General features: G+C 53.4%; 2 protein-coding genes across 4 annotated transcripts in view; one reads left to right on the top strand and one right to left on the bottom strand.

Moving 5' to 3' along the window:
• Positions 1-2651: 2651 nt before the first annotated feature.
• Positions 2652-4286, bottom strand: LOC139324065 (C2 calcium-dependent domain-containing protein 4C-like). Its single transcript, XM_070953707.1, has 2 exons — positions 4212-4286; positions 2652-3986 (listed from the first exon to the last, which is right to left on the bottom strand). The coding sequence occupies exon 2, from the start codon at positions 3961-3963 to the stop codon at positions 2686-2688; it is 1278 nt and encodes a 425-aa protein (XP_070809808.1). The 5' UTR covers positions 3964-3986; positions 4212-4286; the 3' UTR covers positions 2652-2685.
• Positions 4287-11037: 6751 nt separating this feature from the next.
• Positions 11038-24636, top strand: part of TLN2 (talin 2) — a 62242-nt gene continuing 48643 nt past the window's right edge. For all 3 annotated transcript variants that reach the window (XM_070953711.1, XM_070953712.1, XM_070953713.1), the window contains exon 1: positions 11038-11107. The gene's annotated coding sequence lies outside the window, so the exon portion shown is untranslated. The remainder of the gene's footprint in view (positions 11108-24636) is intronic.

Here is a 24636-nt window from a genome sequence, read left to right on the forward strand (position 1 = left end):
GAAGCTCTTTTACATTTAAGACTTGGGCAAGCCTGTTTGGTAGCCATTGTCGTGCCATTAAGGAAAAACGGGATGAATATCATAATCATTCTCGGTCCGATGAAAGTTGAGGCAAGATTTATGGCAGCCACCTGCTGCAGGCTTTCCTGTTATCAGCGAAAGGACCAAATCTTTGCCAGGTTCCAGGAAGGTCGCTGAAAGCCAAGAAAGTCTACAGCCCAATGTAAACTGTTTCGAAATAGAAAATAATTTGGTTGCTGAAATTCCTGGAGCCCCATCCGCTTCCTCTCGATTAATGTTGCTAGTGGGAATTGTGTGAGGATTTTCCTTGGAAAGAATGACTTCCTTTTGAAGCAGCTGCCAAAAAAACCCTGACATTAGAAAGGAAGCAGAGAAGCCTTACAAAAAGGCAGCAGCTTTAGAAAGAAGGGGCTGGGGGCTGAAGTGGGCCTGAATCTTAGAGGGGATGAAGGAGGAGAGGGGTCCTGGCCTCCATGGACCACCTTTGCCCACCCCGTCTGTGCTTGTCAGCTGGACCTATAAAGCTGGGATCCTGGAAATCAAGGTCGCCAAACATCTGCAAGGAAGCTTGTCTGGAAAGGCTCTTCCTGGGAGGCTCCTGGGCTCAGCAGGACTCGGTCCCCTTGGCCTTCCTCCCCGAGAAAGGAGATGCTCCTTGCATGTGTCGGGGGAGCACCTCTGCACTGCACGGGGCTGAGGCTCTGGCGTGTCCTCCTTCTTCTTCCCAGGCAGGATTCATCTCTCTCTCTCACACACACACACACAATCTTTTCCTCTGCTAGGTTGTAATTAGTAGCCTGGCAACCGCCTGCATGAGCTTTCTTACACTGGAGTCTTTGTTTGTCAAGCTGCCCTTTTCGAGAGTTTTTCTAGGAAAGGTTGCAAGAACCCAGATAAATAAAGGCAGGGTGGGGGTGAGTGTGTAAATCGGCCACGCAGTGTTTCCTCGGGGGTTGAAAGGACCTGAGCACCATTTCCTTCAAGATCATCTGAGGTTCATGCTGGGCAGTTCAGAGCTCTGTGGAGTCGAACAGCTGGATCGGACCAAAGCCTTTCCCATCCCACAGCAGCTGGGACCCCCTGAGCAGGACTTGGCCCTTGGCCCCTTCCCCACAGCCGGTTCCTGATTGACATCTCAGGGCTGGCCCATGCCATTCATGCCCTCTGGGACCTGCCAGGCCCTCACCTTTCCAACCTCAACTTTGGATCCTCTCATTTGCACACCTGGGTGCTGTTTATCAGCAGAAGCCCCCCCCCAAGTTATTCGGTCAGTGCTACCTTTTCTGATGCCCATATAGCTCCCCCTGGATGCACCCCCAGAGCTATGAAGAGCTGCATTGATGGAAACAACACTGCAGGACTAATGTTCTCAGAAAGCCCCAAGACCTGCCCAGGGCCACTTGCACGATGCCGAAAGCAAGCTAGCCCAAGGAAGGAGCCGGCCAGGGACCTGGGAAGGAGCCCTCTCGAGCGACTTCCTTCTCACGCCAGCCTGCATGTGGCAAAAGAGATGGAGCTGGGGCTTTCAATTGATCTCCACCTATGGATCTCAGCACTTCGACCGCTCTTTCTGCGACGCTTTCAGAGTGCCGGGGAGCTCTGTTGCTGCCCACAAAGCAGATGCTCAGCTCAAGCCATTGAGCGCCTGTTCCTTTCTCCAAGGTGGGGGGAGGGGGATTCTCCACCAGGTGAACTCCATCCGTTTACCCATCTTCACCCAGCCCAGGGTACCTTCTCTGGGAGTCAGACAGGCAGCAGGAGGAATTACCACAGCTTCCATGCTTCTCTTTCAAACTTTTGTCTCTAAGGAGAGCCTCTTGGGGGGGGGGGGGGCAGGGAGGCTCTGGAAGGCCTCAGGCTTCTTTGTTTTGGGGGTGCTCTGGGGGCTTTCCAGAAAAAATTGGCCAGGACAACGAGCCGGGTCCCAATGCTACACGGGTGTCCGCGGATTCTCCCTGGAAATGCCAGCTGCCTTGTCAAGGGAAGAGTGATAGGTGGAAAGCTGCTCTAGTGGCTGGGAAAATCCCCCTCCACCCTTTCCGAGAGCTTTGGCCAAGCGGGTCAGGAAGAACGGTTTCCTTTGCTGAGAAGAGCGGCAGCATGGCTGGGTCCCCCAGGGAGCCACAGAAGATCAGTATATTCAGAAGACAGATTTATGCCTCTGCCTCGGAGGCTGGATTACTTCCTCTGCTCAGTTTCACTTGCTCCTTGAGGAAGGAATGAAGGAAACGAGGCCTCCTTATGCTCGCAGGTCGAGGCCATCAGAGACCCATTTAAGATGGAACGAGGCCTGGTGAACCACCCCAGCTTCTGCTCCATCAACAGTCAGCCAAGAGCTCCCTTCACCACCTTACGCAGATACGCCAAAGCCTCCCACTTTAGAACTAGGTAAACATTTTTACATTCTCATTTAGGGGAGTCTTAGCTCCAGTCCTGGGTGTGCAACTCTGGAATCAGCCCGAGTGACCTGGTGAGAGGGGCTGATTCAAGTTGAACTCCAGGCCTGCAGTCCAAAAGCATGATCCCCTGTGAGTCAGGAACCAAAGACAGGTGTGCATATTTAAATAAAATTCTACTTTATTAAAAAAAATACAGAGAATAAATAAATAAATAAATAAATAGATCTCGGGGCGGGGGTTGGTGGTGGTGGTGTCTCCGAGTTTGTCAGGTGGCTAAAATCTGCATCAAAGGCACTTCGCTCTCCCCCAAAACCAGGTCCCTCTTCATGTTCCCCCCTTTGTTCAAAGCCTTCATCCGGAGGGAGAGCCGGCGCAGGTGGTCCTCGGAGACGCCGAGAAAGAAGAAGTCCTCGTTGAAGATGGGGTTGCGGCTCCGCTTGATGACGGTGCTGCGCTGCTTCTGGACCTTCCCCGGCAGGAGCGAGAAGCTGATGCAGCAGTTGATGCTCTTGGGCTCCAGGGGGGCCTCCCGGTAGAGACCTTCCACACTGATCAGCCGGATGCGGAGGCGCTGGTTGGTGGGGCAGTGCTCAGAGGAGAGGCGCAGCAGCCCCCCCTTGTCCATCACCACGGTGGCTTCCCTGCCCAGCCGCTCTCGACCACAGGGATAGTCCAGGGGGAAGGCAGGCAGGGGGAGGAGGCTGGAGGCTGGCGGGGGCAGGGGGCTTTCCGAAGAGCGTCGCGGAGACCCAGGGCTGCTGTCCGTGGAACTGCCCTCGTCCAAAGACAGAGAGCCGGCCCGGGTGGTACTGGACAGCCTCCGGGCCCTCCAGGGTTTGGCCAACAGCCGCTCCTGGCTCCGGGCTTTGAGGAGGCAGCCGGGCCGGGTGGGAGACCTGCCCAGCAGGGGTGAGCCGAAGGGCGAGGACTCGCTGGAGGAGGCCGTGTCACTGTCCCAGGCGCCTTGCCTGCTGAAGAAGTGCCGGCGGATGGCCACCGGGCTGGAGACAGGCTCCCTGCCACCATAGCTACGGGACCGGGACCGGGGCAAGACCAGGGAGCTGCCCGAGACCTCACTGTGAAAGATGGACTCTTTCCTCCGGGTGTGGGGGCTCTCCAGCAGCATGCAGAAGCCGTAGGAGGTCTGGGTCCTGGGCACGTGGGGCAGAGAGAGGGCAGCCTGCGACTGGGGGTCCGAGTTGGTGCCGCCCTGCTCCTGCTCCGGCTCCTGGAGCTCCTCCACGCTCTCCACCTGGATGAGGTGGGGTGGAAAGAGGCAGGGGCCGAGGGAGGCCGCCTCCTGCAAGCCGGGCTCAGTCAGGCTGTGGCGGGGCTGGAAGGCAGGGCTGGGGCTCTTGGCCGGCGGAGGAGGGCTGCTCAGCCGCGGAGGGATGCAGAACTCCGGGATGCGGTCTGGGGTCAAGATGTTGGGGAAGGCGAGGGTGGCAGCCGCCTGGCCCTTCTCGGAGGGCAGAGCGAGGAACAAGGGGCCCAGCAGGCCGGCTTCTCCGGGGGACGCCCGCATCTTCTCCAAGAACCACATCGGGGGGCGGGAAACGCTGCTGCCTGCGGGGAGAAGGAGGCGAAGGTTAAGACCCCTGGCCGGAGAGCCCGCCTGACGGATGCCCCGGACTCCCCCCTGGCCCAGCTGCTCCCGAGCCAAAGCCCCCCGCCGCGGCTCCCTCCCTGGGACGGCCCCTCTCATCGTGCCTTGCCCGGCTGGCTGGGGCGGAGAGAGGAAGCAGCCGGCTGCCCCCCCGCAGCCCACAGGGGGAGACCAGGGGCGCCTACCTGGCGCAGCTCCGCTCGCTCTCTTGCTCAGGCTCCGAAACGCCGCTTCCCACGCGCTGCAGCGGCTTCCTCGGGGCTGCCGGCGGCTCTGCAGTGGCCGCCCCCTCCCCGAGCTCGCCCTTTTATGCCCGGCCCGCCACCGGCCGCCCAATCACGGGGCTGGGACGGGACGGGGGCGTCTCCCACCGGCTCGGGGGCGCGCAGCCTGGGGGCGCGCGCGGCGGCGGGGCGGCGCGGGGGAGGCCGGAGCTGGAGCGCGTCCGGGCGGAGGGTGCAGGCGGGGCGCTCCCGGATCCCGCCCCGATGCGAGGAATCCTCTTTTGGCTGGTTGCTGAGGATGAGTCAGGGATTCTGCCAGAGGGTTGGACTAAATGATCTCCCAAGTCCCTCTGACCTTTCCGCTCTGTCCCCTGGGCTTCAGCTGTGTGGGGGAGAGCCTGAGCCTTTCCTTGGGTGTTTCCTTCTGAGCCAGAAAGATCAAAGGCAGGGACACCAGAGCACAGACCTCCCTACCACCCTGAAGGAGCTGAGATGTTTCCCATCTTTTCTGAGAGGACAGGCTCGCCTGCCAGTCACTGCAGCTTCTTCGTGCCTTTCTCCCATCCACCCACCCAAATCTATATGACTGGCCTGCAGCTCCCCAGGAGTCCTGCTGTTTTTCCAGCCCTTCCCAGGATTGAATTGGTGCCCTTCCCCCTTCCAAGCCTGTCCCTGACCGACTGGATTGCCTGGCCCTAGAAATGGCACCGATGGATCACTCAGCTCTTTGAAGAGAGCCGGCACCTGTTCGACTGCCACACCCTGGTTTCTTATGGGACAAAGTTGCCCCTCCTTTGTCAGCAGCCCCGTGTCCTGGGCAAGGTGTCTGCTCTGCTACCTGGGACAGCCACAAGATGCTCTCTGCACTTCCCAGAAGCCAGAGAAGCCTCAGCCACTTCCAAGAGGGATGGCTGGCAACAGACCCAGGTGGGCTCAGGACCCCCTTCCTCTCTTTCAGGTCTGTCAGATTGGCTGCTTTTATTTCCAGCTCCTGAGCTCCTCCGGCAGAGGGCTGAGCTGTTTGGCAAGGAGAGAGAGGCATCTTAGCAACACAGGAGATTCCTTGGAAAAGCCTAAAGAGCAGGAAATTGTGTCCTCTTCTTTTCCTCTTTTGTGGCAAAGGCAGCAAGCTGGCAAGGATGTGCCAGATCTTTGCCTGGGTCAACAGCTCCACCTGCTGGCAGCTGTAGAAAAAGGCCATTTAATACATCCAAAGTCTGCAAACACTGAGACTCGGAGGAGCCACAATGCATCTTGGTGTAACAGTGTGCAGACAGAGAAAATCAAACCAATTGAGTGCATTGTACCAACGTTGAGCATCCTGTCAAGCAAGCGCAAGCGCAACATCATGAATTACCTGGCCTTTCTAAGAGTACTTCTAGGAACGAAACTCCTGCGCATTGTCACAAATGCAGAACTCCGCTTACAGAAATTCCAGGTGCAGTTTTGCCCCCTAGCTGAGGAACCAACAAGTGGGGGACATCTTGAAGCCACGCGCCCACTAGGCTGGGTGTCCAAACCGTGTCAGGAAAAGGCCATTGGAGCACACTGCCTGCCCCACATCAAGAAGGCGGTGCTCTAAGCAGGCAGCAGCATTACCTCCAGGGATCACCCATCTTAAAGCTGCCAAGGTAGAGGAGCACCAGAGCTCCCCATTGGGGTCGCAGGAGCAGAGGGGCACCGACTGCCGTTGTTCAATTCTTCCCCTCTTTCACGTTTTTGGTCTCTCAGCCGAGCTTATTTTCAGTCTCAGGAGCCTGGAGATTTGGGGGTCTGAGGATACCTGCCTGGGAATTTGGGGAGGGAAACTGGAAGAAAAACTGGTGGATGTTTCCAGGAAGACCATTTCCTGCTTGAGAGGCCAGGGCTGGTTCTAGGAGCCTTGGCCCACAGGAATCCCATCCAAACGGAGCTTGGAAAGGCACCAAATTGGAATCGGCAACCCCCGTCTTCATGCCTCGTGTATTTTGTAATTGGGATGGCCAGATTCCAGCTGTATTCATTCACAGCATTGGACCGAAAATTGCAGGCATATAAAATTGATTCATCATCCCTTTCAGTTATAGATCTGGGTGAATTTCCACTCTGGAATCCCGTCCCAGGAGCCTCGTGGTTTTAATGACTTCAACAGCCACGGGGAGCGGGACATCTCTTAATCTCTTGGCAGGGCTGAGTCCGAGTCGTGACACTGTGTTCCTTGGAGGAAGTGGTGAGAGCACAAAAGGAGGAACCGTCTCCGTGTGATATAAAGTTCAGGGAGGACAAGGAGAGCTTTGGTGTTGGAGGAGACTCCTGGGAATGAATGTGATGGACAGCCAAGCAAACCAATAAATTGATTATTGAGCAAATCAGCCCCGAATTCTCTCTCAAGGCACGGAGGACCAGGCTCAAATTATCTCAACACATTGTCTGAAAGCAGAAGGAAAGAGAAGAAGAGGCTGAACAACAAGTGATAAGGGTGCCCTGTTGGGAAACCTGAAGACCATGTTGGGGACAGACCCTCCTGGAGAACATCTACCTCTGTGGTCACTAAGAGCCACCATCAACCTGATGACATGGGATCGGTCAATGTAGAGTTCTGGCTTCTTTGAGAAGTCTATAATGCTGGGGAAATGGAAGGAAAGCACAAAAAAGAGGATGACCAACAGCGAGTGGTGGGACTCAATCCCAGGCATGACCAGTAAGGAAGCCACCAAGAGGTCGCCTGGTGAACCTTGTTGTCCACTGCATTATTTCTGAATGAGATATTCTCTTCCTTCCTTTGGTCCTGTGGCCGGTAGATACCGAGAGGCAGAAATAAGTCCTATAGAATTCAAAGCTAAGGGGCTGAAGTTGGAGTTGATAGATGTGAATTGCACACCAATTGAGGCAGCGGGAGCCTTGTGGAGCACAGCCTGACTCGGTCTGTGCTGTGGATCTGGGCAGAGACAGGAAGTTACTTCTTTTTAGCATGACAGCCTCCAAGCATCTCTTTGGAGAGAGGACGCCAGTTGCGCAAGTGCTGGAGTGGCATTTCTAACCAAAGTGTCAGAAGAAGCTGTTTGTGACTCTTTCAGATTTTCAAATTTGCAAGCATGTCAGATGCCTGCTAAAAGCATTCTGCATGGAATATAGAGAACTATCAGAGAAGAAAGGGAGGAAACCAGAAAGGAGTTTGTAGTGAGTGGGGAGAAAGCATAAAACACATCAGCTTGCACTGCTGGGCTATCAGGAATATTTCCCCATTGCCTTGGAGAAGCTAAAGCCGAGGGTGGGGTCTTCTGAAGATACCCCCGAGGCTCCATGACTGAGGTTCAGCCCTTCTCCAAACCACAAGCCGTGTTGCCCCCTCCGTAAATAAAGTTGGTATTGCAATAAGAACAGTTCTGAGAATACCATCCTTTCTGGGCTTTAGAAAGATAATTGGTTTTCCCTGAATAATAAATAAAGTATGTCAGCCTGTGTAAACGGAATCTTTTCCCCTCCTGCACATAACTACGGGATCAACCGGAATGTGCAAGGTTTGTGCAAAGAGTGTGCAACGCTGGGGCCTCCTCGGCCATCTTGGAAGCAGATGTTCCAAGTTTATTAAAGTTAGCAGTACAAGACTAATCATAATGGGTTTTGCTGGGGAAACCAATTAGTTTTTGGCAGCTCTCCCAGACAGGAAATGCACTTTGGGGACTGCGAGACTCTCCTTCACAGCTCCTCCGCAGGATCTCGGCATTCAGTGTGTGTGTGTGTGTGTGTGTGTGTGTGTGTGTGTCCAGCCCAGGGCAGCCACGGCCACCATTTGTCTTGCCAAAACTTCAAAGGCACACACTGGTGTGAATCTCAAGCAGGAGCTGCAGAGAATTCAAATCAAAGTGCAGGACAAAAGGCCACTCTACAGATGTTGGCATTACAAACAGGTATTCCCATGTTGGCACTGATCTGCAGTGTTTTCTCTGAAATCAGTTCAAAGGCTCCCCATTCAAATGCCATGGGATCGGGGTGGGCAACTATGGCCCCTCTGAGACTCTGGATTTCAACTCCATGCTGGCTCGGGAAGTCAGAGTAGAAGTCCTTGAGTCTCAAAGGGCCATAGTTGCCCACCCCTGCCAAGATCTGCATGGCTGGCTGTGGGGTTCTGGGAGTTGAAGTCCACAGGTCTTAAAGTTGCCAAGGTTGGACATTCCTAGTCTAGATTGTTTGGATCCAAATATCTATTTTGGATCCTGTGCAACACCGGGAAAGTTTGCTTGGATTTTCTGCAGTTGATCTAGTGTCATCGGTGGATAGATTACCCGATTACATTGGACGTAAGTTTTCCAGCGCCAAGAACTGCAGCTGGGACCTTTCTGACTCCATAGAAGTCAGAAGGGGAGGTTTATAACCAGACAAGCAAATGCCTTTTAAGGGTCTAAATGCTTTGTGAGTAAAAATTTTGTCTCTTCCAAGCCCCGCCCTCTCCTCCCTTTGTTCTGATGCAAATTTGTCTGATTTACAAACGTTTCCAGGCAGCAGCAGTGCCCACCATCTCACCAAGCATTGCCTTAAAAGAGGTAAAGATAACAAAGATCTTTTCTGACCACTGCAGGCCCCTCAAAGGCCGAGCTGATTCTCTCTATGCTTCCTCAACTGCCCTTCCTGCTTGGAAGGTTTGTGCGATGCTGGCCGGCAATTCCATTGCAACTTTCCTTCTTTGCAAGGATCGTTTTCCTGTGTATGTATAAATGTTTTTTTTTTAAAGATTTTTAAAAAGAAAGAAAACAGTATGACGTCTGTAAAGTCACGAGAGCCACATAAGACCTTTTGTAATGTATTTAACGCATGGGCTCTTAGGGGAGTCAAGAGCCCGTGACCGAAAGGGCTGTGGAGGTCATTGGCCATTGCAGGATGGCCAGACAGGCTCCATAGCTGAAATGCTGGATCTCTTGAGGACCCCAGATGAAAGAGGCCAGCCTTCCAACTAATTAATTGTATTAAAAGACATCCATTTTTCTAAACTGCCACTTAGGAAAAGAGGCTACCAGTTAGTGCTGTTTTTTTACCATCAACCAGTGCTTACCAAACGGGGCAAAAATTCTGGGAATTGAAGTCAGTGAAGTTGATGAGTGAATAAAACCTAGCTTGTCCTGCTTGAACCAACTGGCCACGCCTCCATGAGGAAAGCTGCTGGTCTTGATGAGAGCAGGTGCTTCAGCCATTGTTCAGCCCCCGGGGTGTCTCTGCTCCAGCCTTCCAGAGTCCTTCAGGTGGGCTGAGCAGAGAGGGGGAAACCTGGAGGTCTAGTGCAGGGGTCGGCAACAGTGGTGGGTTCTATAGAACCGGTAGTAAAACTGACGGGAGGCTCCACCCACCGACCCTGACGTCATCAAAATGCTTCTGCGCATGTGAAGCTTCTGCGAATGTGCAGAAGAGCGTGCACGCACACGAGCGAAGCATGCGCGCACGTGCAGCCCCATGGCGAACCGGTAGTAAAGATAAGTAGAACCCACTCCTGGTCAGCAACCTGCGGCTCTGAAGCTGCATGTGGCTCTTTCATCCCTCTGCTGTGGCTCCCTGTTGCCGATCAGCTCCACTATTGGTAGGGCTTTTGGTTAGGACAGGTAGAGGAAAAAGGAGGCCACGCTAGGACACTCTGGTGGGGGAACTGGACTTCCGGTCAGCTCCAGAATTGAATGTGGGCTTCTGGTTAGGACCTTTGTGGCTCTTTCGAGTGTTTTAAGGTTTCTGAGCCCTGGTCTAGTGGAAGGACAAATGGGGGGTCACTTCTTCCCTGACCAGCGCCTCTTCCTTTACCTGCCAGCAGGGGGCAGCTTCGTCTTATTTTTCAACCCTCTCCCTGGAAAAGAGGCTCCCTCCGGTGAAGGGAATGGCAGCTTTCGCACCCAGCACCCGGGACAGAGCGGAGCGTCTGTGGTTCCAGACGCAGGAATAGCCTCCGCTTCATGGATTACCTGCCTTGCCCAAACACCGACTTGCTCCAGGACTGTGTAGTAGGTCGGAGACTTTTGCCCGCCTGGCTTACTTTTTGCGCCTCTTAAAGCGGGAGCTTTTAACTTTCATTCCCACGTCCGCGGCTACACGGGACTGCGCTCCTACGGCCGCAACGCCGTGTAAGGGAGCTCCTGGGCTCGCGCCCTGCTCTGCGCCTCCTACTACCTCCCACCTCGCAGGCCTGGCCTCAGCCCCCCCCCCCCCCCCCCCCCGTGAGAGCGGACTAGCGCCTTGACGCTCGGGAAGGCAACCCCCCCCCCCCGGCCCTCAAATTGCTTCCAGCTGAGCCTGCCGCGCACCGCCGGTTCTGCGCGCGGATTCCCTGGGCAGCCGCCCCGCCTCGCCTCAGCCCCCGCCTCGCCGCCGGACGCGGGGAAGGCTACGCAGGGACCCGCCGATGCCGGGAAGCCCTGCCCGCCGCCGCCCGGTAAGGAGAAGGGCCGAGGGGCTGCTGGCCGGAGGGCCCCCATCCCCCCCCGGGTTCCGGCATCGCTGCCGCCGGGCGCAACGAGGCTTCGTCCTCCCTCCGTTTGCAGGGCCGCCTCCCCAGAGGGCTCCGGAGCAGCCCCGGCAGGAGCCTCTGGGCGGAGGGTCTTAGCTCTCCGGGCGGGCGGGCTTCCCTGCGAGGGGCGCAGCCAGGAGCCGCGGAGGCCGAGAGCCGCGGCGGGGCAGGGAGGCAGGTGTGCCGGTGGGGGGGGGGGGTCGGCCGGGGAAGGCCAGCTGGCCGGCAGGTTGGTCCCGGGCTGATGACGCGCTTCCTGCCCCCCCTGGGCCGGGGGTCGCCGCCGCCTCCTGGCCAGAGCCCGCCCGCCGCCCTCCTCCCACCGTCGCGTGCCGGCCGCCAGTGTCGCGCGAGCCGGCCGCGGAGGAGGCGGCGGCGGCGCGGAAAGGCTCCGGTAAGGCTGCGCTGGGGGGGCCGCTGCGGCGAGGCGGGCGCCGGGCGACACCTGCCTCGAGCACCGCCGGCATCCCCGCGGCCGGCCGGGCGGTCCGGTCTGGGCGGCGAGCGCAGGCGAGGGAGGCGGCGCGTGGGCGGCGGGCGAGGGGCGCCTGGCTGGAGCCGCCCGAGGGCCGGGGGTGGGGGGGCATCTCCGCGGGGCTGCCGCTGGGCCTCTCCTCCTGGGCGGGGGGCTCCTGCGGGGGCAGCCGCGCCCTCTCCGCCCTCCCTGCTGGGCTGAGCCAGCGCCGCTTGCAGCCCGGGACGCTGCCGGGGGGCGCGGAGGATTCAGCCGCCCCCTCCCCCGCCCCGAGGTGGTACGTTCCGGCTGGGCCCCCTCCCCCGCCCCTCTGGGGACCAGGACTGGGCGCCCCCCCCCATGCCTCCCGCGTGGGGAGCCCGCCGGAGCCCTGGTGCCCGGGAGGGAGGGGGGAGGGAGGGAGCGGGGGAATTGCGGGCGGGTGAAGCGCTTGAAACCAGCCTTGCGAGGGAGGGCTGTGCCGGGGGGGGGACGGGGGGCTCGGCGGGCAAGCAGCCCATGGCCTGCCCCGGGGGCTTCTGGAAACGGTGGCTGTTGGCGCCTGCCCCTCCCGCAGCCCCAGATGGGTGGACTTCAGCTCCCAGAGGGCCCTAACCAGGCTGGGGGATTCTGGGAATAATGGAGGTCCACGCGGCTTAAAGTTGCCAAACGCTGCTTTACAGCACAGAATGCGGAATTGTGAGGGGTTGCAATACCGAGGAGGGCGGCATCTTCTGATTCCCGTGTGCCAGATGGCAAATAATGCAAGAAACCCAAATGGCTTGCTGTGTGTGGAGAGGCTGGGAGGACCGGTGGGTGCTCCGGTGAGAGAGGCTGTACAAGGAAGAGCTGCCCATCTTTAGGGGAGGGGGCTGGATAGACCGACCCCTGCACTGTGCTTGTGTGGCTTGGCAATTCTCTTGGTGCAATTGTGAACCTTTGACGGATGCCTTATTTCACAATTCATATTGGGAAGAGCCCTTGAGTGGCAAAGTGCTGGCCGCATCTTCTGCCATTCTTCTGGTGATAACCTGGTGTTGTGCCCGATGCCGGCTGGGTGGTTGGCAGGTAGCAGCTGTTCTGCACCCGGCGGGCCCGTGTGGGTGCTCCGATCTGGGTTAGCCTTGGGTTGAGGAAGCTGTTTTGTTTGCCTCGATTAGCTCTTCATGCACTCGGCCGCGTGCCTGGCTTCACTATTCCGGACAAAGAGAGCGAACGGTCTTGGCACCAGGAGGATCAGCCAAACCAGCTGAATGTCTGTTCTTTCTCACACACGGATGTTCCTCTGCATATTTTGAATTCTTCAGGTTCATTAAGGGGGTTCAAAAGAGGGATATTGCTAGATTAAAGGGGTTGTTTTGAGTTGATGTAAGGATTTTAATTGGGTGGTTAATCCAAGTTGAATATCTGTTGAGGATGGAGGAGGTGGCTCCTCCCTCGCCCTTAAAAGGCAGGCAGGACCACTGGTCCAACCGAGTCCCCCCAAGGGGTCAAATCCTGCAGGCGATAGTTCTTGGTAGCTTAGTGTCCCCATCTGCCCCCCTGCGTTCCAGAAGGTCGATCTGGCTTCTGTAGAGGCATCCAAGGGTGCCCCGGTGGGTTGTCCTTGCCTACCTTGCTTGGGCTCTTGATGGTGTCTGTGAAGACCTGGCTTTTGGGGTGGGGGTTGGGGAGGCAGCTCTGCAAGGCTTGGTAGCTGCCAGTCACTTTCTGTATCCTGGATTTTCATTTAATCATCCCTGGGGAATATCGGTTCACATCTTGTTAACGGTGTCTTGACTTAATTGGCTTGGTCCTCACAGCCTGATAAGCCATGATGATGCCTTGCTTAGACTTGGATTTGCCCAGGGCATCATGCCCCAAACCACGTGATGGTTTAGTGGGCAGGCTTTGCCTCTGATAGCGGCCCCCGAAGGTCTCTGGCTGAGGAACGCCTGCTCTTCCTGGCTGGATCTGGACTTTCTGTCCCCAAAGAAAGAGAAATTAATATGTGGAAGAGGTTCCAAAATTCTCAGCCCATTTTTCTTTGGGAGACACACTTGGGCTGGTTCACATGATGTCCCAAATATTTTCCATGCGATTTTCAAACGCAGCTCAAGCTCAGCGCTTTTCTGCTGTGAAGTGTGACTGATGGGCTGCTGAATCCGATGCGTGCACATATTTCTCTTTTGAGTAGCATTGCCCAGGCCTGTAGATGCTTTCGGTAAGGACTTTTCATGCTTTCGGTAAGGACTTCTCATGCGTTGGGCGCGCATTGCCCACTGCCTTGCAGCCCAAAGTAGCTGAGCTAATACCTGAAGCCAGGGAGGCTGCCTTCCATTTATCTTGCGCAAGAAGACAGTTTCCCTCCTAATCAAATAATGCCTGATAATTAAGTGGAGGCTTTGAGCCAATGCATGAATAGGCAACTGAGGGAGTGCAGGGAACGCTGGCTGGTTGGCATGGTGAATCAAGCACGGGCCTCCTTCTTGGGGAGGGTGGGGGGAGGACAGGGCTGGTGTTCCTGCAGGGATATTTATGGCACTGAGCTGAAATATAGTTGGACACTTCCGCAGATGGACAGGCATGGCACCCAGCGTGGCCTCTTTGGCCCACCGTGCTAAGTCATTCTGCCAGTTGGGAGTCAAACACGGGGTGTAAACCAGGCCATTGGGGGGCTTTGCCCATCCCTCCTCTCCTAACGGTGTGCTGGCATTTTGGCGAGGGCTGGACCAGCCTTCTGCCCTGGCACCGGGATTGGGCCGCCGAGCTGCCCCTGAGCTGGGTGCAGCTTGGCTATGGGCACGGAGCTGCGTTGCAACCTGGGGCTTCTAAATGAAGCTGCCTCTCCTGACCAGCATTTGGCAGTTCAAAGGGGGCCTTGCAGATGTATTTTTATCTCATTCTTCGCTGCCAGTTGTCAGCCTACATATCACAGCTATTTTCACACCAGTTATAAATGACTGAGGGCCCCGATCCCCTTATTAGGCTCGTTCGGACTTCGGATTTCTTGAACTCCATGCCCATCATCTCGGTTGCGGGTTGAGGATGCTGGGGTTTGTAGTCCAGCACATCTGCAGGGAGGTTAGATTGGGCAAATGGTTCATTTCTTGCGTCATTAAGTCGCAGCCTTTCCTCCGTATCTGGTTGCATCTGGTTCCTTTTAGGCAATCCCCTCCTTGTGTGTCGGTCGGGGGGGGGGGTCCTCCAGTCTGCCTTTTTTTGGCATAGAAATTATTTTGGTCTCGGGTTGGAACGTGAGGAAGATGGAGGCTAAGGACATTAGGACAAATAGATCCCTTTGAAAATGGGTTCATTTGTTTTTGTCCATTCTCTACATCCCAGCAGGAGAAGGATATCTGCAGGGTGTGATGTGATGGATCAAGACGTCAGCTTTGGTCCCACCACCACAGCTGCCATCTTGACTTTTTTGACCAAATCTTGGGGAGAAAATATATTGGGAAAGTCTGAGTGGCATCCTTGAGCAAAACCAACTGATTTTTCTATCTAGATTAGTTTGTGGAATTGGCAAATCTTTGAGGGGTGGAGGAATTGCCAGTGAAATCCTCTTGTTCTCCCCCGCCCCCCTTGGCTGATCCCTGAATTGGGGTGACCGAAATGCCCTTTAGCTTTGAGAATTACTTTGGGGGGGTTTCTGGAGAAGCTCCCCTCTCCTCGGTCACCGCATTGACCTTGAACTGCTGCCAGGGAAGGCCTCCACGTGTGTTGATAAATATTTCCCCTTTAAACTGCTTGAAAAGCAAACAGCTTTTGTTTTTCCAAGGGGGAGTCTTAATCCCTACCAACTCCACCCTGCTCTCTTGCCCCCCACACTCTGCTCCTCCCCCCATGGCCTGCTGGAGAACCCCCAGGTTGCAATCTGCAATCAAGCCCCAGCCTCCCGCTTGTAATTTGGTCGGTGCTGTGGAAATTGTGGCCTCTTAATTATGGAGAGGGAGTTTACGGAGGTTGGATTCTCCCTGGGGTTTGGCTTTGCCTCTTGGGAACCCATAGAGCGGCAGGATTTGTCCCTGTGTAATTGCGCTTTTCATACACATGTTGTCGTGTTTTTGTAAGAATAATTAGCTCCCAAATAGCCTGGTGGGTTGTAATTAGAAGATAACGCACCTCCACTCATCTGGGTGGGCAAACGTTTTCTCCTTTTGGGTCTGCTTGGCACATCAGCCTGGGTTGGTTCCGCTGGGCACGAGGGCAGAACCTGTGCAAGAAACTGGGGCCGCTTGTGGTTCAGAAGTGCAGGTGGCACGGACTGTCTCCTCGGGGGAAGGACTCACTCCACTCTTGTATCCTTCAGCCACATGGGCACGCGGGCACCAGGCTGGGCCAGACTGGCCTAGGACCTCTTTAGTGCTCTGCTTGTCCTCCCTGTTCTGTCCCCGTCTCACACACACTCCTTCACTCTCGGAGTCCTCTCCTGCCGATGACACAGGCTCAGGTAACGGAGCCACAACACTCCCTTACCCAATTCTGCAGGTGGGGCCACCTGGTTATTTTGCCCGCCTGCCCGGATTTGTAAGCCATCATTTCCCGTGGAAAACCCAGTTTCTCAGAATGTGAAAATCCATCCATGAGACAGAGTTGCTGGTTGAGTTGGCCTGCCTCTTAAACCCTTAAGCGCTGGCTCCTCTTGAAAGACTTTGAACCACAAGCTGTTAGGAGCAATTCCACAACTCTATTCTGACAGATCCAGAAAGGCTCCATGGCCCCAGAAGGTTGATTTGAATCAAGGTGGGCTCTAAATGCTGCCTTGTGGATTATGAGGTAGCAGATTTCGGAGTCCAGATACCTAGAGTCTTTGCTAGCTCTTCTCAGCCAGCCCAACTTTAACCCTGTTTATACTAATCTTACATAGCCATTCTTTACCTCCTCCCCTCCAAGTATTTGAGACTACAGTTCCCAACGTCCCCAGCCTGCCTGGCCCATGCTGTGCCATCCAGGACATCTGGAGGTGATTGCATGAAAGCAGTTGGACCAGCTCCAGGGTCTGTTTTAAATTGTTTGAATGCAGAGAGCGAAAAACCCTCCAAACAGTCACATATATATGCCTTGAATCTGATTTACTTATCTTATTTAGAGGCCACACGCTCTCCCAGGCAGGGTTTGCTCTTGTTTCTCCTCTACATCTCTGCAGAAGGAGAAGGCCTCTCCCTGGTTTAGTTTAAGGGTGGGGTTTTTAAAAGACTCTTCATCAGGATCCTTCCAAGCAACTGAAACAAGCTCTGGTGTGGGATTCCTTTAATCAGATTTTAATCCCGCTGTTTCCCACCCACAGGCATTCCCCTTGGAAAGCAGCTGCCATATTGGAAGGGGGTGCAGGTTTGGCAAAAAAGGAGCCTTCCCCCCCCAATTCAGTTGAATAGGAAAGAAGACCCAGGAACAAGCGTAGCTGTTGAACAGGCTATACCAGCAGAGGCTGTGACTCAGTTCACCAATTATCTAAATTGAGGCTTTTCTTAACCAGAGTGTGGTGAACCAGCCATCATTGGAGAGGTACAGGACATACAACCTGGGGAGACACACTGTAAACCATTGGATGGTTAAATTCCTACGTTGTTCAGTGTAAACTCCACACAAACTGGCACTGAAGTCGTTGCCTAACTGGGTAATGAAACATCTGCAAGCCAGCAGCCCAGCTTGGAGAAGCCTCAAGAAGCCCACCTGCTCAGCCTTGTTTAAAGTTTCTCTGATTTGCAGCTGGAGAGGCTCCTTCAGTCTGAAAGCAGAGCTATCTTTCCTTCCCCCCCACCCCTTTTCCTCCTTTCTCGCACAATGGAGCCTGCAAAGAGAAATGGGGGGGGGGGGGAGCCATGAGATTTCTCTCAGTGCTGATAAGGAGGAAGATGTTCTAATCCACTTTGCCATCTGACTGGCTCTCCTCTCTGGCTGCCTCCCGGCCAATCTGAAACCATTAAGATCAGAGGTTATGACAAGAGGCCCCCAGACAGCCTGGACCCAGAGTTTATCCCTCTCTCACACTCACCCATGTGGGACACGAGTGGGAAAATTCACAGGGATTAGGTCCGCTGTGTGCAAATCCACAGGCAACCTTTATAGCAGCAGAAGCTACTTCTCAACTCTGGTGTGAGTCACAAGCTTTGTGGCCCCATTATACTAATCCAAATCATGGCGAGTGAGCCCAGCTTTAATGTGAAGGGTTGGGATGGCAGTTCCTCCACCACGCAGGTTGAGGGAGTTCCAGATGCAACACATCTGGGAAAGACCATCCCAAATCGACCCTACAGGGAGACCTTGGCCCCTTCTTCTCTGCCCGCTCTTTGGCTAGTGAGCCAAACAGAGGCTGGGAGAGGCCACAAGACTTGGGAAATTCACTTTAACTGAGCTTCAACAGGGCCTTTTAGTGCTCTGGGGACTCGGGAAGCTGATGGCCGTTGAGGATGGATTACTTGTGCCTGACATTTGGGAGGCAGCTGTGCTTCCTCGGAGCAGCTTAAGATGGTGGGAGGGGGGACACTCCATCCCCACTCCCATTCTTATTTGCCACCCCCCGTTTGTCCAAGAACACCAGGCAGAAGTTGGCCGCAGTCTTGAGCGCTTCTGGTTCCCTTGTGGTTGAGGGATTCCCTCTGACCGGGAGACCTGTCTGGTTGTGTCAAGGAAGTCTCAGCCCCCCAGAGGAATCAGGGAGATGGTCAGCCAGGGGAAAGGCCCATCGTCAAGGAGGCCTCCTTGGGTGTAAGTGGAAGATCTCCACTTCTGCCTTCCCCTCACGAGGCTTTTCTTGTCATCTTCTCTGATGGCTTTGTAGCGCATCTTCAGGTGGTACAACTTATTAAAGCATAAACCACGATTGACAGATTCTAACTGCCGAACTCATGCAGAATGCTACACTGAAACTAAACAGTTGAGGTTTGGCTTCAGTGTAATATATGATCCAATTTTTAATAAGACAAGATCCAGATTCATCCATGTTTGTCTCCTTGTAAATTTAGGAGAATTTGGGACCTGGTTTTCTGTTTGTATGGCCTGTCTTTCTTTCCTGGAGCTTAAAATGAGTTTATGGAGGCTTTCCGTCCAGATTGGCCAACTCCAGACCTTCCGTCCAATTGGACATTGAATGCAGGTTGAGCATCGGATGTGTCCCTTCTGGGGCAGTTGTCATTTTTAGCAACTTCTTTTCAATTAGCTGGAGGAATCTTGTCTCGAGCAGGGATTCGTTATGTGACAATGGGGGGCTATTTTATTGCCTCGCCAAGCTGCAGGAGCCTCTTCCCAGCTTCATTCTGTTCCGATCTTCTCTCTTAGCTCTCTGACGGAGGCTGTGTTTGGGGTCACTGGCTAACGTATACAATGGGCCCACAGAAGCTTATTAAACTTAAAGCAAAGACAAGGCTGCTTAAGCAAGATTGCCTTTTATGGAGGAAACTTTTGTTGCAGAGCTGGGAGCATGTTCAAAGAGTGTGCGAGGGGGAACAAAGCCATGCTCCGTCGGCATTTTTGGAACTGAAATGTTCGGTTCATCTTCCATCAAAGAAAAGAGCTATTCATATTTTTCTGTCCACTTGATTGCTTTGCTGAAATGCTGCTCACTGTTGGATTGCTACCTTATAAATGAACAGTATGGGTTTCCTGTTGAACGTGGGGCAAGATCCATATCGATCCATGCTTGCTGATACTAAGGAGGGCTTTTATTTAATTTCGTCTTATTTTCAGAAGAAGAGAACCTCTGCAGCTGAAGGTCGAACTGTGGAATATTTGGTGCTCTCTGAGCTTGGCGGTTTGTTTGCTAGGACTGATGCACTCAAGATGTTACCGAGTTTGGTAGTGAAACATCGGCAAGCAAATAACCAAATCCAGAAAGCACCAAAGACTCCACGGTTTATCTTATTTTGCATCCTGTTTCTTTATTTGCAGAATGGCCTCTCCGACTGCGATTGACCAGTGTAGAATTTGGTAGGCATACTCATGGCACAGTTCTCCACTTCAAGTTCAAATTTGTACTGAACCTAAAGGGAGGTAAAACCAAAGTCTTACTGTTCCCGTATTGAATTATTTAATTGAACACCAAATTATTCTAGTAATACTTCTTTATGTTGATAAATTTGATAATTTGAGTTGATGTTATAACTGAATCTGCTGTGTGCTGCCTTGGCTGGGATGACTGGGCATGCAGACCCCACCACCCTTGAGGGTTCCATCTGAGGAAGACTTAGATTAAGTTTTTTTTTAAAAATTTGATTTATATGCCGCCCTTCTCCGGAGACTCAGGGTGGCTTACAATGTGCTAAGCAATAGCCTTCATACTTTTGTATATTTATACAAAGTCAGCTTATTGCCCCCACAAACTGGGTCCTCAATTTACCTACCTTAGAAAGGATGGAAGGCTGAGTCGACCTTGAGCCTGGCGAGATTCAAACTTACAGTAATTGCAGACAGCTGGTGTTAATCACAATGCTATCAGTCTGCTGAGCCACCAGGCCCTTAAAGTTTGCAGTTTGTGCCTTTGCAGTTGCCTTTGTTACTTTCTCCGAGAGAAACGTGCCTCTGGCTCCCTTCTTAAACTGCTTTCTAAAGGCGCACAATGCACAAAGCCATCTCTTTGACACTTGGATGGGAGCGTTATGGAAATGGAAAGAAAGATAACATTGTTGGCATTCCGGAAAGCCACACATGGCCGGCTCAAGGCATCGCAATACGCATCCTCGGTGTAGTCCTTAAGTCAACAATGGCCTGCTTGTGCAGCGTTGGGTCCCCTCTGGTCCCAGCAGCTGGCCGGGATGAGACCGATTCTTCATGGGGACATTCCATTCCACGTTCATCTGGACGCCAGCAGACTTGGATCGGGGCAGAGGGGGCCCGTTTGCGCTGCCAGGAGAAATCGAGCGCCATGAGGAATATTTCCCAGGAGCAAGGAAATGCAGCATCAGGAGTGGTGGGGCAGAGATTTGAGGGGCCTCTGTGATGGCAAAGTTTTTTTTGGGGGGGGTGTTGGACTCCTGTTTAGACCTTGTTCAACAAGGTGACAACAGACCCTGGCTCCTCTGTGCTGACTGTAGAGCGCTTCTCTACTCGGGGGTGATGTTTTCTTGCACTTCTTAGCAGTTTTATTCCACTTTCCTTCATCATGGCTGGTGCGGAATCCTCTCCAGTCGACAATTAAAAAGCTGTCCGTTCGTTCTTCATCAGAGTCACCCGTGGCCTGTTCCTTTTGCAGGACTGTTGAATTTGTGAAGTTGCCAGACGGATAGGCTCTGCGTCTTAAGCAATATAATGTTCAATAAGCCGGGCCAAAGTATTCTTTTTTAAAAAATTTAGAATTAGCAGATCAAAGCCGGTGGAGGAGAATCTGCTCAAGAGCAGGAAGTTAGTGCAACTTGGCTCAAATTTCTTGTTAATTGAAGGAGGGGGACTTCAAGAGAGTTTTTTTCACCTTCCTGTTAATGTGTGAATTGCCTGCTCCTTTTGGTTGAATTGCCAACCTGCCTTTCTTGGGCTTGTCGGACCTCCAGTCCTCTCTCCAGGTTCCTGGGTTTATTGATCTTTAGCTTGTTGGCTTCTTTCTTCTCCATTTTCCTTGCCAAAAGACCTCACAGGCTTTTGCCATCTCCTCCCACCCTTCCTGCTTCTGATACAACCCTCTCGGGCCCATTTCCACTCCAGATTCCTGTATCGGTGGAGAGGGGCCACGGATTGCTGGAGAAACATGGCTGGTGGGGAGAGGGCAGTGGTCACATTGGAGATCAAAAGCAGAGGACTTCTCTGCCTGGGCTCAGCACCTGAGCAAATCTGTCCTCCAGCCCAGGCACGAAGCAGCCTTTTACATGGCCTTCTCAAAATTGGCTTTCTATTTTTGAACTCCTATAACACACAACTGCAGGGATTCTTGAGGCAAGTTCATGGAAGGATGTTATTCAGTTATTCAACCAAAATAACGAAATCTCTGTGTACAGCAGCCTCCCCCAAAGGGAGTTTCCTCCAAGTAGTGTTGTACCCAGCCTGCGGAGTTATGGGCCTAAATGTTCCAGTGGGGAACTATGCCAGTGTGTTCCCACATGCCAGCGCTGATGCAGTAGAGTCAGTGGGTGGCTTGCATCTATTCCTACTTGAGTGGTCTCTTTTCCAATTTGGGCAGCTGCAATGGCGAGAATCTGTTGGCAGAAGCAGTGCCATGCAGAATGCAGATCCCTGGTGCCTTCGGATGCTGAGCAGAAACCGATTTATTCTTGGCCGTCTCCACCCAAGTTTATTTCCAGCTGCAGTCAAGTTCTTCTGATGCCTTGTTGTTTGAAATGGGCCTTGAGTTACTCTGGAATCGAATTCTGGGTGATCAAGCACAGAGCCTCTTCGCCTTATTGCCATTATTTGCCCAAAGGGAGCTCCAGCAGTGAAGGAGCCGAGGATGGAAGATCACAGGGAGGATCTGGAGAAGAGGAGATGATGCCGAGCAAGTGCCTGGCCCTGGAAGCCAGCAAAGTGTCCTAAGGGCTCTTCTTAACAAAAGAACTTGGTTGGAAGTTGCAGGTCCTTTGGAGAAGAAACGAGTGATCCTCCATGCCAGTTTTGCAGGAGCTTTGAATCAATGATCAGGGCTACCAAACGTTCAAAATGAAACGGCTTGTGGTTCAGGCTGTGTCCATGGAACCACATTTGTGGGCAAAGAGGTCTTGGGGAGTAGATATCCTTCCTCCCCTCACAATTGCGTGTTATACATAAGAGCTGTTCCGAGTTCCTGCATTGCTGAGCAGACATTAATAGCCCTGCAACCTGAAACCTCCCCGCCTTGCCCTGTATTGTCGCAGCAAAATCTACTTTTGCAGCAGCAGGTCTGAAATCCCCCGATACTAAAAAAAGAGGCTCCTTTTGCAGCCCCAGAGCAATCGGAGGGAAGATGCTTTGAGCGACGATAGGAACTCCAGAAAAGAGATGGCTTTGAGTCCTGCAGACACGAACTCTTGATTGGTGTAGCCGGGAGGCTGCTGGCAAAGATTGCGGCAGGAACTGACCCCTCCAATGGCTTGGTGATCTTCGGAAGGGATGCACCCACCTCTGAGATGGTGCTGAGTTACTTTGCTCCTTTTGGAGGGAATTCCAGGGCTCCAGAGGTAGGTGCTGGTAGATTGAGGAGGGAAAATGCCATGGCCACTGAAAATGCCAGCCTGCTAAACAAGCAGTTAAGGCCTTAGAGAGAAGGTGTTTTGGGTGTGTGCCAGAAATACCCCACAAGACCTGGATGGCCTATGGAGCAAACTGCAAAATCTCCTTTCTAATTTAATTTGTATTTCATGGAGTCGGCAAAGACCTTGAGCTGGAATGTCTGCAAGTCTGTAAAGAGGAAGGCAATCTGTTCTGTGGGTTTTTTTTTTTAATACTAATTAAGGTTAAAGCAGCACAAAAGTGCCAAAATAATTTTTTTAAAAACCCCACCTCTCCATTCCTGGTTCCTCCAGTGTCTTGTGGGTCTTCCTTCTCCCCTTCTGCTTTCTTTTCAAGCTTTGAATTTTTCCCTTTGAAAGTCTGGAGGTCACTGATCTGTTCAGTAGATAAGCTGAAGATTGGTGTCCATCAGCCACAGAGGAAAAATTGTGGGGAGGTCGCAGCATCAAAACTCAAGAGATGGTTTCCGGCAACTTGGATCTTGGAGGACATGATTCCAGGAAGAGGTTCTTCTGCTGAAGTCCCCATGAGAGGAACAGGAGGTAGTCAGGGGCCTCTTGTAGAAGCACTTAGATTGTCTCCTGTTCGGTGCTAAAAAATGCCTCGGCCTGCTCTGTGCATTCCGAGCCAAATTGGGAAGCCCTTCGTAGTTATTTCAAGCTGTTTGGGCCTGATAATTAAAGGTGGAGGCTGACAAGAACCTTCAATGCCAGCCAGTGGGTGTCCCAGCACCACCTCTTAAGAACATAAGCTGTGCCTGCTGGATGGGACGCCTGGCCCATCTAGTCTAACCAACCAGCTGCCCAAGGAAGGCTACGAATCTCCCAACAGCCCCACTGCCATCGTGGCTAAGAGATGTTGATCCCCAGAACTTTGGCACAGGCTCCTCTGAAGCTTCAGGCAGGAAATCACCCCAGTCCTGGAGAGGGAAGGTTCTGCTGTGCTCAGCATGGGATGGAATGCGGTGTCCCAGAAGGCGCATCCCTCCACCCCTTCCAAGGCAACTGAGTCTTTTGGTTGCCTGAGACTGTGAACACAGCCTTCAGGGGCTAAATTATAGTTCTGGCAGGAAGCAAAGAGGCCTCTTGGGAGCAGATTCTCATCTGCCAGCATGACTCACCTGGGCCACCTATGCAGAGCAGAGGCCTTCACACCAACTGCCTGGTCCACCCCCAGTGCTGGCCATTGTTGCCAAGGGGAATTGATCCTTTCTGGGAAACAGAAGAAACAGCAGCGAGAGAGAGAGAGGGGGGGGCCAAAGAGATCCCCTTGGCCTCCCCTCTGCCTCTCTGCCCAGACTGCCAAGTGAGGGTCCTGGGCATCCCTCCTTCTCTTGCTGCAAGGGGTCCTTTCCTGGGGCCAGAAAGAATTAAATTATGGGAAAGAAGCCTAAAGAAAGTCCCTCTCCTTACTGGAAGTTGGTCTTTCTTTTGGTCTCCTAAATCCAGGATGAGGAATTTCAGATGGACATGGCTGTTTACGTGGTGTTTATTTTCTGCCCCCTCCCCCTTTCACCCTCTTGTCCATCCACCCAAGAACCTCTCCTCTTAGACCAGTCTGCATAATCCATCATCTGTATCCACAAGCCATTCGTGGTGTCGCTCTTTGAGGCTCTTGGCTTGGCTCAACCCCCAACCCTGCCCATCCAAGGATGGCTCTGGGTGGTGGAAGGCAGCCCTGAGTTGCCTCCCCGCCATTGCCTCTGCTCCGTTCCCAGCCAATGTTTCCCAAGAGACAGATTTGGAGTTAACGTTCTGCTCTCTGGCTTCGGTTTAGCAGGAGTAATTATCACGTTTCAAGAGTCGATGGCTGTAACTTGTCCTCGGCTGCAGCATGTTTTGGAAAATGTATTTGTCTTCTGGGCCTCCTGGGAAGACGCTTTGTATTTCTTATTGCGTTTTTGGAGCTGGGTTCCAAGGTTTTGGCGCCCGTCCAAGTTTTCCTTGTGGCGGGGGTGTCCTCCTCATGGTTTGCGTGGAGGCCTCTTGCCAGATTCTTCTCCAGATCATAAATGCCTCTCTTGCTCTCCTAACTTTGACACGTCTTCTGTGGGACTTTACCTGGAATGATAAACGAGGTGCAAAGTTAAACCTGGTGGTATCTTGCGGATCGTCCATTTGGGTCAGAGTTGGGACTTTGGGGTATCCAGTTCAGTTCCGTTGAGCAGAAACTCTTTTCAGTGGGAGGTACTCAAGTTGAATCTTTTCTCCCGGTAAATATGGTATTTCACCAGATGGTTTGAAAGGCCGTTGCTTGAATACCTCCCGCTAAAATTCCCTGCAGAGAACGAGGTGGCTGGCTGGAGTCCCTGAAGCAGTCGGCGTGAGCTTCAATGGACTCCAGAGGAGGGTAGAGGA

Source organism: Pituophis catenifer, unplaced genomic scaffold (assembly GCF_029215685.1).
Source record: "Pituophis catenifer annectens isolate HBS135680 unplaced genomic scaffold, rPitCat1.0.hap2 SCAF_14, whole genome shotgun sequence".
NCBI lineage: Eukaryota > Metazoa > Chordata > Lepidosauria > Squamata > Colubridae > Pituophis > Pituophis catenifer.